This window comes from Brassica oleracea, chromosome C5, assembly GCF_000695525.1.
Source record: "Brassica oleracea var. oleracea cultivar TO1000 chromosome C5, BOL, whole genome shotgun sequence".
Classification (NCBI taxonomy): domain Eukaryota; kingdom Viridiplantae; phylum Streptophyta; class Magnoliopsida; order Brassicales; family Brassicaceae; genus Brassica; species Brassica oleracea.
This window is the reverse complement of record NC_027752.1, coordinates 26162805-26180201: the sequence shown is the minus strand read 5'-3', so window position 1 is coordinate 26180201 and position 17397 is coordinate 26162805. Positions and strand designations below refer to the sequence as shown.

The 17397-nt window shown below is 35.5% G+C and overlaps 2 protein-coding genes across 2 annotated transcripts; one reads left to right on the top strand and one right to left on the bottom strand.

Annotated features, from left to right (window-relative positions):
- The first annotated feature begins 2876 nt into the window (after positions 1-2876).
- On the top strand, positions 2877-5834 carry LOC106293453 (myrosinase 4). Its single transcript, XM_013729130.1, has 13 exons — positions 2877-3121; positions 3307-3367; positions 3523-3581; positions 3676-3751; positions 3838-3915; positions 4009-4096; positions 4205-4448; positions 4546-4664; positions 4819-5030; positions 5134-5165; positions 5259-5355; positions 5461-5569; positions 5639-5834. The coding sequence occupies exons 1-13, from the start codon at positions 2921-2923 to the stop codon at positions 5808-5810; spliced, it is 1548 nt and encodes a 515-aa protein (XP_013584584.1). The 5' UTR covers positions 2877-2920; the 3' UTR covers positions 5811-5834.
- A 1367-nt stretch (positions 5835-7201) lies between these two features.
- Positions 7202-7785, bottom strand: LOC106344871 (ABC transporter F family member 4-like). Its single transcript, XM_013784168.1, has 2 exons — positions 7724-7785; positions 7202-7655 (listed from the first exon to the last, which is right to left on the bottom strand). Exons 1-2 carry the CDS (start codon positions 7783-7785, stop codon positions 7202-7204), a joined length of 516 nt encoding a protein of 171 aa, XP_013639622.1.
- Positions 7786-17397: the final 9612 nt, after the last annotated feature.

The following is a 17397-nucleotide window of genomic DNA, read 5'->3' as shown; positions in this document are numbered from 1 at the left end:
AACATCTTATTGTTTTCATGTGTGATCGGTATACAACCAGCTTAGAACATGAATATCTCCAGCCCATTGAGAAACTCCTTCGTCACTCTCGTTTCAGAATATTTGTGCGTAGACATCTTACTTCGTAACTCGTATATATTGCCATCACTAGACATTTTTTCATTCACATCTCTATGTTCTTTTTTTTTGGTGTCTTCCATGCTCAAAAGAATATCATATATATGAAATTTTTTTCATTAGTAGGTAAAACATTTTAGGCTCAATAAAATGTCATATATATATATATATGTATATGAAATTTTCTTCAATGGTAGGTAAGAATTTAACAATAGATTTATAACGAAACGGTTACAAGTCTTTTACTTCAGTATAACAACGACTTTATGAAAAAATAAGTTAGATATAGTCCACTAAAACTCGTTTTCACCAAAATTTCAATTTTACTCGTCGTCTTTAAACAAATGTAAAGTGTGTCGTCGTTAAATACTCTTCATTTTAGAGCGACTTTAAAAAAATCTTTTCACTCATCGTAAAATCGTCGTAAATTAACATGTGTTTTACTATGAATATTCGTTCTCGTAAATTTATTTCTGCTTTACAACGAGTTAGTTTTTCCACGTAGACTACTCATTAAAAATCATCGTTAATTTACAACGACCATTTTGTCCACGTAAATTTTAGAAATAAATGATATTTTTTCTTCTAGCGTATATTATTTCATCACTTATTAAATAATTGTAAATGCAAAAGGATTTTTATTAAGTATTAAAAAATCAATGTCTTTATTTATTGTAATACTAGGGTAATATTCGTCCTCCTCATCCTTAAATTAGGTCTTTTAGTTTCTTAATTTTATTTGTTGGTAAATATCGAATATTATTACGGATTTTATTTTGCAAAATGCTTTGAGAATCACAGATAAGCACATTACATAAAAGGGTTTCAGGAATATTTCTATCGCAATGACGCTAAGAAGGCCCTCCACAACCTCGAACTATTGGCCAACAATTTGTGCGACAGTAAAACCTTTTTATGGTATTCTTTTGTTATGCATAGGAAATTTTGAGCTTGAACAAGCCACCGCACGTTTACGTAAACAACTAATAAAATATATTATTTGTTTACTTCCATTAATGTGTCAATAAATCCACTTACTCAACAAATTTACATTTCGTAATATGCACAATACAAACCACATGGTCTTAAATAGTATTGGTCAACTTTAAAGGCCTAACCAATATCAAATAAACTCTGTTCTCGAAAACTAGCCACCATGGGGCTATTACTAATAATAACTGAATAAAAAAAACAAAAAAAATCTATGGATACAGTTAGCAACTCCAAGAGTTAATTTAAAGCATAAAAAATGTTAACTAAAAAAAATAAAAGTCAAATTAAAAATTGCAAACAATTTTCGCAAAACGCGGTCAAACCATTAACATGTATACATAACGTCTGCAATACACAAAAGATGTAACATCTTTTTTGGTCAAACCAAAGATTGTAACTTAATGGTTAATACAAGCATTGTATTTTTTTCACGTTTTCGTAGCATGGTTAGTACGAATACTGGTTAATACTAGCATTGTTACATATGCACATATTCGAACTCAGATTTGGTGTTATGTATATGAAAAAAATTATATATTTGTAATACTAATTTAACAACACATTAGCAATATTTTATTTAAATTATAACTACAAAAAAACCATACGATTTACGACGACCAACATCGTAGTTAATTCATTGTAAATGGATTTTACGAAAAAATAATAATGTTATCGAAATCCTCATAAACTACCGGTTGTAATGGACATTTCATCGTAAAATCCTTGTAAACTTTACGATGATAAAGAGTTCATCGTAAATTCCAGAGACAGCGTCTCACTAGCTTGCACGTCAAAGAAACGCGCCTACTCAGGACCACCACTTCATTTTTTTTGGTGTAAGGACCACCACTTCATGCCTCCATGAATTGCAAAAACATTGGATTTGGAGAAGAGAATACCGAGATTATGCAACACACCGCCAACACCCAAAACATAGGATTTGTTGTTTGGTATATTATTTTTGATTTGAAGTTAAGTAATTTAAAAAAAAAATTAGAATTTTAAGATTTTAATTAGAGTTTAGGATATATATGATCAATCTGAGGTATGATATAGATATATAGTTTAGGGTTTAAAGTTTAGATTTAATATTTTATCTAAACTTTTAAAAATATTAAAATTTTAGATTAAAATTAAAAAATATTTGAGTTTTAGAGGTTTTGTTTAAAATTTAGGTTTTAGAATTTAGGATTTATGAATTTTAGAAGCAAATGAAATGGAGGTGGAGAGAAAGTTAGACGAGGGTGAGAGGAAAAATAAATTATTTCTCGCCTTAATTATGCATAACGTTTTAAAACTGACAGTGTTATGTATACTATGTTTCTAAAAAGCGTTTACATAATTAAAATTGGACCAACCAAATATAGTTTTTGCATTTTCACAAATGGTATCTAAAAATAACGTATGCCAAACATAGAAGAAAAGAAAGAAAAAAAAATTATTCACAACTGCTATCAAAACCTCTATTTCTTGTATTAACAACTCGATTATCCATGCTTAAATAACACTCTACAAATTGGAAAATTGTTATGATCGTATTATGTAAATTTTACTTCAGAAAATAGCCAGCGAGTCATGAGGTGGAGAACGTGGAGGTTAAAAATCACTGCATATATTCGTACGAAAACCAGCTTTAAAAAAAAAAAATTTTATTCGTACGTAACGAGTTAACTTCAAACCCCATGCAAATTCTCATGCACGGAAACCTTCCTATATAAACCCTTCCAAGTTCATTATTTAGCCATCATCATCAAATTAACCATCAACAAAAAGCAAATTTAGCTAAGAACCAAAGAAAGCAAAAACCACAATGTTCTCAACCATGGAATGTCAAAAAGCTCAATTCTTTGTAATCATTCTTGTCATTCTCTTTGCGGTTTCAAGTAGCAAAAATGTTTGTAACCCGGCCTGTAAGGCTAAAGAACCGTTCAACTGCGACAATCCACTTACATTCAACCGAACTAGTTTTCCAAAGAACTTCACTTTTGGTGCGGCTACTTCGGCCTACCAGGTACATATATCTTTGATACTGACCTTTTTTTTTTTTTTTGATAAAATGTGAATTTATACCAAAAAGGAACATTTAGAGTTGATACTGACCTTTTAATAAGACATAGGGATCTATCAAGATTATTTTCATCTACCAAATATACGAATAATCTTTAACCCGGCCTGCATGATTTTTTTTTGTACCAGATCGAAGGTGCTTCACATAGAGCACTTAACGGATGGGACTATTTCACTCATAGATATCCAGGTCACAACACATCATTGATTAAAAAAATTTCCGTATAATTAATTAGCATTCACCTTGATGTAGAGAATGTTAAGTATATAAATAACGGATGGGACTATTTTACTCATATATATACAAGTTATGCTCATCTTTCGATCTGCTCTATATATTTACAGAGAAAGTGCCAGACCACAGTTCTGGAGACCTTGCTTGTGATTCGTATGATCTTTACAAGGTAAGAGGCTATCCATGATGAATGTGTGTGTATACATGTTATTTTTTCCATTTCAGAAATGTAACTGAACTGATCTGGAACTCCCATATAACAGGAGGATGTCAAATTACTGAAAAGAATGAAGGCTCAAGCATACAGACTCTCAATAGCATGGTCAAGGATCTTACCAAGTAAGCGCAGATGATAAGACTAAATTTTCAATATTATTAATATATTTTAACTAATCTTATGATTACATATATGCTTCTACCCTTAGAGGGAAGATTGATTGGAGGGATTGACGAAAACGGGATAAAATACTACAATAACCTCATCAATGAGTTAAAAGCAAATGGTAAATATATTACATAGATTTGTATTTTTGATACATACATATATTATCAATTTTTAATTGTCCGATGTATCAATTTTTGTTGTGTGAATAAAGGCATTGAACCGTACGTAACAATATTCCACTGGGATGTTCCCCAAACTCTAGAAGATGAGTATGGAGGTTTCTTGAGTCGACGTATAGTGTAAGTGCATTAAATAATATTTATCTTAAACTTGTTTTCTTTGTCTTAGGTTATGTTACTTATGTACATAGATCTATCTTTTATCTAATATGTATGATACATGAGCAGAGAGGACTACAAAAACTATGCCGAGCTTCTATTTCAAAGATTCGGAGACAGAGTCAAATTTTGGATCACTTTAAACCAGCCTTACTCTCTCGCAAGCAAAGGTTATGGAGACGGATCGTATCCTCCTGGACGGTGCACTGGCTGTGAATTTGGAGGAGATTCTGGAACTGAGCCTTATATAGTTGCACATAACCAACTTCTAGCTCATGCAAAAACTGTAGCATTATACCGAAAACGATATCAGGTTCATATACTTACCAAATATTTCATGATTTTTTTCCTTCCAAGATGATTTGTATGTAGTATATGTAACTTATAATCCAAAATATCTATCCATTCAGAAATTGCATGGTGGTAAAATAGGAACGACCTTGATCGGGAGATGGTTCACCCCATTAAACGAAAATAGCATTCGTGACACGGCTGCTGCAAAGCGGGCATTTGATTTCTTCGTTGGATGGTATATATATTTTTCAATTAAATTGATTCTCAGATCACATGAATATTCACGAACACATACACATCTATAAAGCTTTTGTTATAAAGTGTTCAAATGTAACAAATATACTTGCAGTATTTAATTTATTATTTTTGTTCTATATATATGTATGAAGGTTTTTGGATCCATTGGTTTATGGAAGATATCCAAAGATAATGCGACAGATGGTTGGACCTAGATTGCCAAAATTCACACCTCAAGAATCAAAGTTAGTCAAAGGATCACTTGATTTTCTAGGGTTGAACTATTATGTTACACAATATGCGACCAATGCACCTCCTTCTACAAAACCTAGTGTCATAACCGATCCAAGAGTTACACTTGGATGTATGTAAAAAATTGTGCTTCTTATATTATATATATGTGTGTGTGTGTGTGTGTGTGAGTGTAAATTTTCTAAACTCATATATTTCTCTCTACTTGGATACAGATTACCGCAACGGAGTACCTATTGGTGTTCAGGTAACTATCGACTTTGATTTATAATCATCATTTTTTAAGAGATCACAGCGTTTATTTGAATTTCCTTCTTATATGTTCCCTTCTTGTTTACAGGCGCCCAGCTTCGTCTACTACCCTCCAGGGTTCCGTCAGATTCTAAATTATATCAAAAACAAATACGGAAACCCACTTACCTATATCACTGAAAACGGTACCTACATATCATCATACCAATACAAATATGTTTAACCAATGTTTAAACAAATAGAAATATGTGTGTGTGTTTAATTTGGAAATCTTGTGTTAAATTTTACAGGAATTGGAGATCTTGATATGGGAAACTTAACCCTGCCAAATGCTCTTGCTGATAATGGACGAATTCAAAATCATTGCAGCCATATTGCATGTCTCAAATGCTCTATCGAGTGAGTTAACTTTATTTGACATACTTTTGAGAATTATAAGTGGTTAACATTATTTCAAATTTATTTCAGGGATGGATGCAACGTAGCAGGATATTTTGCATGGTCATTAATGGACAACTACGAGTTCGGAAATGGTTACACTCTCCGGTTTGGTATGAACTGGGTCAATTTCACTAATCCTGCTGATCGAAGAGAAAAAGATTCTGGAAAATGGTTTTCTAAGTTCATAATCAAACAATAAGAGGAATTGATATGATATACATACATATATATATATACACATATATACATATATATATATATGTATATATATATATATATATAATTAAATTAATGTGCTTCCAACCTATTGAATCTAATAATTATTGTACTCCATGTATTGTTGGTTTTATTTTATTATAATTATTTAATAAAGTTTACGTAATGCGTATGTGTTTCTAATAAAGTTGTAATAACCAGGCCTTGATTGCTGGCAATTCATAAATTAATAAATAAAAATTATATGTAGCTTTTACCGTTCATATTGTATACTCTACGTGTCTTCTACGTACTCAAGCGTAACATTTCAAAAATTAAATCAGTTTAAATAACAAAATAGGCACATGAAGATGTTGTCTAATTCAAGAGAAAAATCAAACCAAAATGCTTTTGCTTGTATTTTTGGTAGCGATTCAAGTTTGACAAAAAGAATGCTCACATATAGACTCTGCAGAGGAATATTCCGGCTGAGTTTTCATGTAACAAGAAAGGTACTGAATCGTAAGTGCGGGTGACTTGTGGTTTCTATGATCTTTTTAAGGTGTGAGACTATTACTGACTTTCGTTTCTAAATTCCAACAACGTTAGGCTCTCTGCTTTCAGACTTCCAGCTTCTTGTCTTAAAGAGATAGAGATATTCTGTCTAGTATTCCAATTGTCAGCTAGGGTTGCATATAAATAGTGAAAGATATGCAACCCTATCATAAGCTAAACGAAGCATTTTTTTGCAGCTGGTGGTGTGAAAGATCTGGTTTTTTCTCGGCTCTTTATATTAGTTACTTATTTTCTACAATATAAATATGAATGTGATTAAATCTATAAGACATGACCTATAAACAAAAAAAAGTTACTTATAGTTGTAGATAATTTACCGTGAAAGTTGTGGTATTCTTACTCCTAACCTAAGAGTTCCACACTTGAATGGATGGGATGTTGCTGGGTTTTAAAAATATTCTCTCAACATCAGTCTTTGCAGCACGTACTTGTGACACTAGCTTTGACTTCCCAGGCCTCCACAAACTTCTCAACTGCTTAAAAATAACAGCTTTCTACCACGCTTCTTGCAAGTTAAACCTCCTCTCCTCTGCATCAAAATAAGCAAAGGTCAAACATGTTTATAATTTCATCTTGCGATTCAGCAAAACATATATATACAAACCTGAATTTCTTCCCACATTGTTTCTTTAGTCACTGCATCAAGTTTTCTCCAATCAAAAGGTGTTACCAGAACATGTTCCCTCACAAGAGGACCAAGAAAAGATGATAGTGTTACTGAACCAGGTCCAACATGATCACCAAAGTCAATGAATGTAACTACAACCTTTTCATTAGGATTTTCAGCCATTCTACGCATCTTTGTTGGTCCTCTTTTATTTATTTTTTCACTTCATCCTCTGGTAGCTGAACTCCTTCAATACTAGGAATCTCATCATCTTGAGCATTGCTAACTCCATCTTCTTCCATATTAAGAGCTTCTTCTTCGTTCTCTTTCTCATTGTCGTCATTCTCTTTCTCTACGTCTTCACCTTCTTCTTCCATATTGGCAGCTTTTTCTTTATCCTTCTTCTGTTCATGCCCTGTCAAACAAGCTTCTCCTTCTATCTCAGAATCTTCTTTATCATCTTCAGTCATTGCTTTCTCAGCGTGATCAGCATCATCTTGCGGTTTTACATCTTCTACCTCCTCATCTTGTGGTTTTACATCTTCTACCTCATCATTATGCGGTGTTACATCTTCTACTTCATCATCTTGAGCAGCCACTTTCTTCTTTCTACCCCTTCTTCTCTTAGTTACAACTACATTCTTTTTGGGAAAGCCACTTTCTTTGCTGTTCTTTTCTTATTCACCTTTAATGTTGTTGCAGAAGAAACTTCCGGTGTTAGATCATCTACCTACAAGCCTTGATTATGTCTACTACGACGAGACCCTACTTGTCCTCCTCCTCTTGTCTTCGCCATATCTGAAACTGATAATCGAAAAAAATATTCAATCGAAACCCAAAATATAAATCGAAACCAAAAATCACAAATCGAAACCCAAAATCACATGCATGTTTACACAATCTAAGAATCAATACCCAAAATAAAAATCGATTCCCAAAATCACAAACTTCCACATCGATACCCAAAATCGATACCCAAAATCAGAAACTAAGAATTGAAACCCAAAATCAATGAGATAGAAAGAAGCTACGATTGAATGAGAACCTATTGAATCTTTGATAATTTTTGATTCAAGAGAACTCTCTCAATTTTCTGAAAACAATGAAGAAAAAGGTTTTCGTTTTTGGAGAATTCTTCATTTTATGAGAAATGAAGAAAGAGTCAAATTTTGTGACAAAAAAAGCAAAAAAAAAAAAAAAAAGAAAGAGTCAAACGAAAATCGAAGAGTGGACTGGTCAACCGTTAACTTAAATGTATTTTTTATTGATATCTTACAACTAGGATAAGACATCCGCTTTGTGCATGGTGAGTTTAATTGTATATATTTTCGACAATTTTTTTACATATTTGATCATTTTATTTATACATATACAATGCTTTTTGTTGTTATTATATAATTTCTTTCTAATGGACCGGATCAATTTTTATTAAAAATTGTGGAAGTAAACTATAATTAATTTATCATGGGTTGATCGGATTGGACATGAAATAAATTATGACATAAAAACTTTTTTTTTCCACCGAAAACATTCTTGAAAAAAAGTGAACAGTATTGTTTCCACAGTCGAATTATTTTGACTTTTATCTTTCATATGGTTTTGAAATGTTTCAGATCAACCATCGAATTGATACAAGTCATTTTAATGTTTTTAGTCATATGCTTAAGAAAAACTTACATTTTGTAATTTAAAGTCGTTTTAAAAATTTCAAAATATAACATATAAAAAAAATATAACATTTAAAGTTTCCTCATTTTTGTAATTTAAAGTCGTTATAAATTTTTTAAAATATAACATATAATATTTCCTCGTTTTTGTAATTTAAAGTCATTTTAAAAAATTCAAAATATAACATATAAGAAAAAAATCTAATTTTTTATTATATGGTTCATGTGATTGTTTAGTTTTTTTTTAATAATATAAAATTAAACAAAAATGAAGAAGAATGCCAAAATTGTTATCAAATCTTTATTTTTCATGGTCATTAATTACCATATATATGTTAATCATATTAGGTAGTTCTATAGCTTTTATTTAAGGAAATAATACACGCTTCATATATTTGGGATTAATATAATGTTCCCAAGTAATTAGATTTGGACCAACATTTTTTTTCAATTAATTGTTAAGCTGCCACGTAAGCAGTGCCATCATATTTAAGTGACACCTGATCAAAATATTTATTTAATTAGTACTTAAGGTTACAACTTATTAAATGATTCTAAATTAATATATAGGGGATTACTATAGCGTGTAATTTTGGTTCTGCAATGGTAAGGCGTCTACACTTAGCAAATTTACGCGGCTAAAAAGTTTTGTTTCCCGCGAAAACAAATATAGCATTTTAAATTGACAAACGCTAAAATCCGATGCTATTAATACCGGCATTTCATGTAGTGAGAGTAGTTGGTGAAGTTATCCTTCCGTCGGCTGAACGATCCTTCTCATTAAGGGTTGATAAACTTCAGAACCCGGTTTAGTCCAGTTCTAATGTGGTTTCGGTTTGATTTGAATTCAATTCTTGTCAATCGATCTTTTGATCTAAACAGGATGCCGGTTTACTCTAAGAAGTGGAATCAACGCACCTAAAAATGTGTGAAAATAGGAGGCTCTCTAGGCCCATAGGCCTAATAATTTTTCCACCATCGAGAGTCACACCCTTCCTCTTATATATAAATAGGTGTTCTCACCTTTTTGGTTCTTCACATATCTCCATGTTTAAAGGTATTTTCTATCTATCTCCCTATCTATTCTCTGCTTTCGTGTATTTTCCCCGGCAGCCACTGCTATTTGTGTGATTTTTCCGATATGCTCGCTGCTCATCACTTGTTCGTGTAGATAAGATGTCTTCGATCTAAAAATTCTCAATATCCGACAAGGATGATGTCACTACTCCGAGCCCGGATTGAGATCATTCGGGCGGCGCAAGCCTATTGATGACGGTAGGACCTCATCAGAATGCTCTGAGGGATACTGCCGGTTGGATTTCGATCAGCTTTAACTAGTTTGTTATTTCGAGGAGCATCTTAGGGCCTATAGGAATGGTCATCCTGCACTTGATGAGGAAGACGTCATGGATGGCACCGAGGAAAACGTCATCATCATCGTAGATGATGCCAAGGGAAGTTTAAATGAATCAGGGGATGCCAAGGAAAACCCTATAGCAAATCAACCCACTATCTGGTGCACTGTTATCGTAGCGAGACCTTTGAGGAGTTTCTTGCACTTTCTTTAGATATTTTTTGTCTGTCAATCGGGAGGGACGGAACTGGGGAAACGTTCAGCCACATGGTCAACATTTCGAGCGTGATGGATATGCCAAGGGAATGTCACGCTCCTGCTGGCATCACATTCATCATTTCGAGGAGAGACCAGCGTCCATGGACTCCTCTGATTGGGTACATGTGCGTGTACCATTCGCTCTTCGAGAAAGATGGGAAACTATAATTTCCAATTCCTTGGCTTATCACATCGTATTTCGCCCGCTGAGCCATCGTGATGGCCAAGTTGGTGACAGGAGCGATCAAGATTGCAGTGGTACTGATGGTTATGGCTACGGAGATTGACGTATCCATGAGCGTTCATGTGTTCGAGGAGAAGCACAGACCCAATCTTTTCCGAATAGGCTTTTCTGTGAATATGATTTTGAAACTTCATATTTTGACTGGCCGTTCTTCGACGAAGCACAACTTGCAGCTTTATTACTTCTATGTCAGGGCTGATAAGGCGGTCTTCGAAGAACCCACAATTGACGACTCTTGCGTGCTGTAGAGTCCTCGACTTGATAGTTAGTCAAAGTGGAGTCATCTGATTTAGTCGTGAATTGCTACCGTCTTGGTTTTATTTATGCAGTTAAGAATCCTTGCACTACCGCATATCCAGAGAAATTTTTAGAGGACGTTCTGAAGGTTGCTGCTCTAAATCGTCAGAAGTGGCCAAAGTTTGACAAAGCGGGATTCAAAGGAAACAGAGGCGAATAGCTAAAGGTATTTTGCTTCCATGAGAAATTTCCCTCAAGAAACTTTCCTCGGCACAGGAGTTAAACTTGGTGATATTTTGCAGTTATTGACCGTCGAATATCGGGAAGAGACTAAGGCTGCCGATGGGCAATGGACCTGCCGAATTATAGTGGCGTCTTAGATGCTTAGCTGGACTTAGGGAATCTAAATCCCATGGAGGTCGTTGACGAAATGGCGTCAGAAACCTTCGCGGAACCGGTCCCGGTTGTGGAGATCAATCAGATTGACCAGGCCGTTGGGCCTTTGGAGTCTAAGAAGAAGAAGAAGAAGAGAAAATCTTCAAAGAGTTCAAAGGCCGATCACTCTGCGAAGGTAAATAGTCGACTATACGACGATCAGTCGACTGAATAGTTGAGGAAGACCAGGAAGGACTTCCTGAAACTGACCGGGAGAATCCTGCTGAGGAAAGACAGAAGAATTATAGTAAGGAGAAATGGAGAAGGTCTGCCGAGAAGTGGCAGAATATATCTGCCGAGAGAAGGTAAAATGAACCTGTCGAGAAGAGTCAGGAAGATCCTGCTGAGGGTTCAGTTCCACCTTCGCGTCTCCTTCTCCTATTAGAGAAGGTCTTGAGAGATCAAACATCATACATACAATGGTCCCCGAGGCTGCAAAGCGAGCACTCGAAGGAAGAGTTGTGTCCCTTCCGAAGCAGCCTCGTAGCGATGTCTGATCGCATGGAACTTCGCTATTCCAAGAGCGGTCCGATCGTTACTGATCCGGACTGATGTGCTGAATTAGTTTGTCAGATTAGTGGCGGGCCAAGAGAAATGCCGAGGGTCGTCTTCTCAGACAAGTGCAAGGATGTTTCTCGAGCTGGAGTCGCCGTAAGTTTAGGAATTTCCTCCTATTTTTTTATCTTTTAGTTTCGACTCTGTTTTGTGTCTAACCTTATTGTTCCTTCCTCGGCAGTACGCGGCCTGCATGAATCTCATGGTGTCGGACTATTGTTTTCTTAATGTCCGTCTTCTGTTCTGATTGTAATCTACGACCTTCTTTTTATATATTGGTCTTACTGTGATACCATTTTGCTTTAGTCATCAGATTCTGTTCAGAATCATTAAAGTGCTAACTGTTTATTTTGAATTGGCTTTTAAAAAAAATTTAGTTCTGCTAATGTGTCTGATTTTTGATCAAATCATCAATTTTAATTAATCTTTGTTTTTCGTCTTTTCATTTTGATTCATTGATCGGTTAATTTCTCTGATCGGCTCCGTTTTTTTTAATTTTGACATTAATCTTCTCCATCTCTAAATCTCGATTTCATGAAAACCTAATCGACGAGGAGGTGAAATTGATACAATGATGAGTTTCTTGTGAAGCATATAGAAAAATACGACACCAAATTGATATGGAGATTGCTATGTTTATGTGTCTTTGTTGCTTAAAGTATTTACCGGTTTATCTTTCAGAATTTTATTTTATTTTTCAAGCCGATGATGGAGCTCAAGATTAATTAGAAAGTGATGAGAATGTTTTGGAGCTTGTTTAAGGCAGATAAAGTTGTAGTCTTAGTCAAACAGGGTCTGCTTTTCAAAATCTGTCTAATAATACAAATCAAGATCATTTTGATTTTTTTTCTTTTTTATTGGAGTATTCAATCAATGTTTCTCTAAGACTTTACTTTTATTTTTTTGTTCAATGGACCGGAAAAAAGTCTATTTCAATCCGTGTATTTTTTGTCGTGCTTTTTCATGTCCAAACAAAAGGTAAGTGAAAAATCATATATGAACTAAATATTTGTTTGAATTTCATATCCGAACTTCTTGCCGTGTTACGAAAACCTACTTTGACTATTTTCATTAGTGAAACGTTAAATACGGATGACTCAGCTTCCTTGTGGCATAAGAAGTGCCGACATAGTTTTAACTTATAAAAAAAACAATCTATTGCGTATAGGAATTGAACCACGAGCAAGGTTAAAGTACACTAACCACTCGGCCAAGGTATATTTTACTACTAGCATATAATTTACAATCTATATACACATATTATGCGGACTTGAAGAAACACTCGTTCATCTTATTATTGCCTTCTTTGCAACCAACATATACGAATCAGAGCATTTTTGGCTTCATGAAGAGAGATAGGAAGCAAAAAACGAAATAACAGATTAAGAAATTCAAATTATCATAGTTTCAATAGATTGGAAGCTTTTTAATGAGACATAGATCCTCAATTCTTGGCTTGTTTATGGGAAATCTTCAAGGTTCATCGTGAGAATAAACTCTCTGGTCGTTGGACCATTCATTTGCGGTGAAGAATCAAGCTGCTATGGTAATCATGGATAATGTTATACGTGATCTAATAGTGCAGTTTTACAAAGCTGAGAATGCATACATCTCATGGTTACGTCACCCTTGGATGAAGAAGCCAGGGTTGCTGAAAAGATGATGGAAGTTGGTCTGAAATAACCATGTTTGTTGGTTAGATCTACCTTCTTTTTTGCTTTGTTTTATGTTCTTGTTAAGCTTATTTATACCACCTACTGGTGGGTGTATGTGCTGATCCTAGAACTTTGTTTCTGTACCAATTTCAATAAATTAGTGTTAAAAAAAAAAAAATTCAAATTATCATCTCCACCTACGTAGAACATATCGGTTCTTCAAAAATCGATTCAGCATGTTCGATCTTTCCTGTGCTTTCTCTCACCACGACCCAACCAGGTGAGATCTTTTCTTCTCTCTGTCGCAAATCATTTCTCTCCGATGGATCCCAAAGACTTAAAGAACAAGTTTAACAAGTTCTATATTCAAACAATGAAAAGTAGTGGATGGTTCAACAATCCTAAAACAGTAAAACTTAGGAAACATAATTGCATAATTAGATAAATGGAGATATAGAGATCAAGTTCCTATATTCAAGGAAACATTAAAACTGAAACTAGGAAATTAGGAAACACCTTATATTTTCTTAACCAAGTCTATGGTTCGATTCGGTTATCTTGATTGGACAATTTGGTTCGCATCAATACTCCCCCATTCAACATCAACCTTGTCCACAGTTGCTTCAGTTGGTAAATCCCCTTGCCAATACATTCATGCAAACACTTGACTTGTAGACTAAATTTTTTGTTGTTGCTTCCTTTTTCTCTGTTGGTGATATCTTCTTTCTCTTCCTCTTCCTCTTCCTCTTGTGCATGTGTTGTTTTTTGCTCCAGAAAGTGTGATGTTGGTGACTGATCCGAGTTGATCGAGCTCGTCTGCGTTTTGGTGGTGATGTCTTTGATTGATCGAGCGATAAAACTGTGTAAGACGAAACGGCTCGTGACGAACGGGATGCAGTACAATCAATGGCTCCCCCATCACCAGTGTTCATCTTTCTCACTATCTCCACCATATGATTCATCGTAGCCTCAAGACTCCAAAAATTTTCAGTCATACAAACCTTCATCTTTTGGAACTCATCGTACATTTCGCGAAGGAGATTGGTCCATTTTTGATTCGGTTATCTTGATTGGACCATTTGGTTTGCATCACTCTCTCTCGTAAACATGCCAGCCTCGTTCTCTATCTGTACTCTTTTGGTCAAAAGTTGTATTCTCATCATCGGATCACAACCCACACTAATTCAATCACCAAAATTTAATCTAAATATAGACACGAATATGTATAAAATTCCGTATCAATACTATTAAACACAGAAGCATGTTGAAGTGAACTTGAAGTAGCTTAGGAAACAAGCTACCACTTTCTTATGAGATTAGGAAAGTCATATGTTAAGAGTTATCTATAAGAGTAGTTTCGTAATGAGTTTAGGAACTTAGATTTATATATAAGGATATGCAAAAGTGTTGCATAAAGTGTGAGATTTGAGAACTTTAGTTTTGAGTTATTTTCTAAAGCATTGAGAGAGTTATAATAAAGAGTTTGAGTTTGGGATTAAGTGTTTGATTCAATAATTGGTATCAGAGCTTTTATTGATTCAATAATTGGTATCAGAGCTTTTATTGATTCAAATTCTTACTTGTGATGATGGGAGAAATAGTTGCTACCAGCAAAACAAAGATTGGATCGTCGTCGATCCAATGTCCGATACTTACTGATACAAACTACACGGTCTGGACAATGCGTATGAAGGTGGCGCTTAAGGTTCATAAGGTCTGGGAGACCATCGATCCAGAAGAAGAAGAAGGAGAGAAGAGTGATATAGCAAGGGCCCTTCTCTTTCAGTCGATACCAGAGTCATTAATATTGCAGGTGGGAAACCTAGATACATCAAAAGCTGTTTGGGACGCGATAAAGTCAAGGCATATGGGAGCTGATCGAGTAAAGGAGGCACGACTACAAACCTTAATGAGTGAGTTCAACCGTTTGAAGATGAAGGAAACAGATTCCATTGATAGTTTTGTGGGAAAACTCTCGGAGATATCAACCAAGTCAGCCTCTCTTGGTGAGAACATTGAAGAACCAAAGCTTGTAAAGAATTTTCTGAGCAGTCTACCTCGAAAGAAGTACATACATATTATCGCAGCCCTTGAGCAAGTGCTTGACCTAAACAAAACAAACTTTGAGGACATTGTGGGAAGGTTAAAAGCCTATGAAGAAAGAATTTATGATGAAGAAGATGAGAAACATGAAGACCAGGGTCAAGATAAGCTCATGTACACAGACTCACAGCCACAACATGAGAGAAACAAGTCTTGGAGAGGTAGAGGAAGAGGTGGCCGATGGGGAAACCGTGGACGAGGTCGCGGAAGGTTTGGATATCAACAGAATGGTTATCAACAGAATGGATATGGCTATTATCGGCAAGAAAGAGATGCATCAAAGGTCGAGTGCTTCCGGTGTGATAAAATAGGGCACTTCGCTCAGAACTGCCCTGATCGACTGTTGAAACTACAAGAGACACAAGAGATTGAAGACAAAACTCAAGAAGCAGAAGAGTTGATGATGCAAGAAGTGGTGTTTCTCAACGAACGAAATTGCACGCCAAGCAAGTTTGAGTCAAGCTCGGCAGTGGAGAATCTGTGGTATTTAGATAATGGGGCTAGCAATCACATGACAGGAAACCACACCTATTTTTCTAAGCTTGATCAAAGGATAACGGGAAAGGTGAAGTTCGGAGACGATTCAAAGATTGATATAAAAGGCAAAGGCTCGATACTATTTGCTTCAAGGAATGGTGAACGAAAGATACTATCCGACGTTTACTATATACCTGACCTTAAGAGCAACATCATAAGCTTGGGCCAAGCCGCTGAATCGGGATGCGAAGTTAGGATGAAAGAAGATGATTTATATCTATATGATCGAGACAGTAAGCTATTGATCAAGGCAAAAAGGTCAAGAAACAGGTTATATAAGGTGATTATGGAAGTTGAGAACGTCAGGTGTCTACAGACGATACAGCTTAAGGAGTCAACGAAGTAGCATGCACGTTTGGGGCATATCGGTCTAAACAATATGAAGACAATGATCACCAAGAAACTCGTCGTCGGCTTGCCACAACTTCAAATCGAGAAGGAGACGTGTGTTTCTTGCTTGAGAGGCAAAGAAATTCGGAAAACTTTTCCACAAGCAAGTTCTTACAGAGCAACGAGTGTATTAGAGCTTATTCATGGAGATCTATGTGGTCCTATAACGCCATCTACAGCTGGAAGGAATAGATACGTGTTTGTATTAATCGACGATCACTCGAGGTATATGTGGACCATTCTAATGAGGGAAAAGAGTGAAGCATTCACTAAGTTTAAACGGTTCAAAAGCATAGTAGAACAAGAAACTGGTACAACGATCAAGACGTTTAGAACCGATAGAGGAGGAGAGTTTACATCAAAAGAGTTCAACGATTTCTGCGTGGAATCAGGGATTAAACGTCATCTAACTGCACCATATTCTCCACAACAGAATGGAGTGGTCGAGAGGAGAAACAGAACCTTGCTTGAGATGACTCGGAGTATTTTAAAGCACATGAACATTCCTAATTGGCTTTGGGGAGAAGCGGTTCGACACGCAACATATCTTATTAACAGAGTGTCAACGAGAACTCTAGAAGGTCTCGCCCATATGAGTGTTACAAGGGAAAGAAGCCCAACATCGATCATCTGAGAGTCTTCGGTTGTATTGGATATGTGAAGATTGACAAGGCTCACCTTAAGAAGTTGGACGATCGTTCCAGAGCTCTGGTTCATTTAGGAACGGAACCCGGTTCCAAAGCGTATAGGCTGCTTGATCCAGCAACACGCAGAGTAGTGGTAAGTCGTGATGTTGTGTTTGATGAGGAGAGAGGATGGAAGTGGAGTGAAACAGAGAAAACAGGGGAAACAGAATCGGAACTTATAGACTTTGGCTTCAAGATGCTTGGAGATCAAGCTAGACAGGACGATGAAGGAGAGAATCATGAGGCAACTAAAGGAGAAGAGAACGATGAAGTCCCTATGGAAGAAA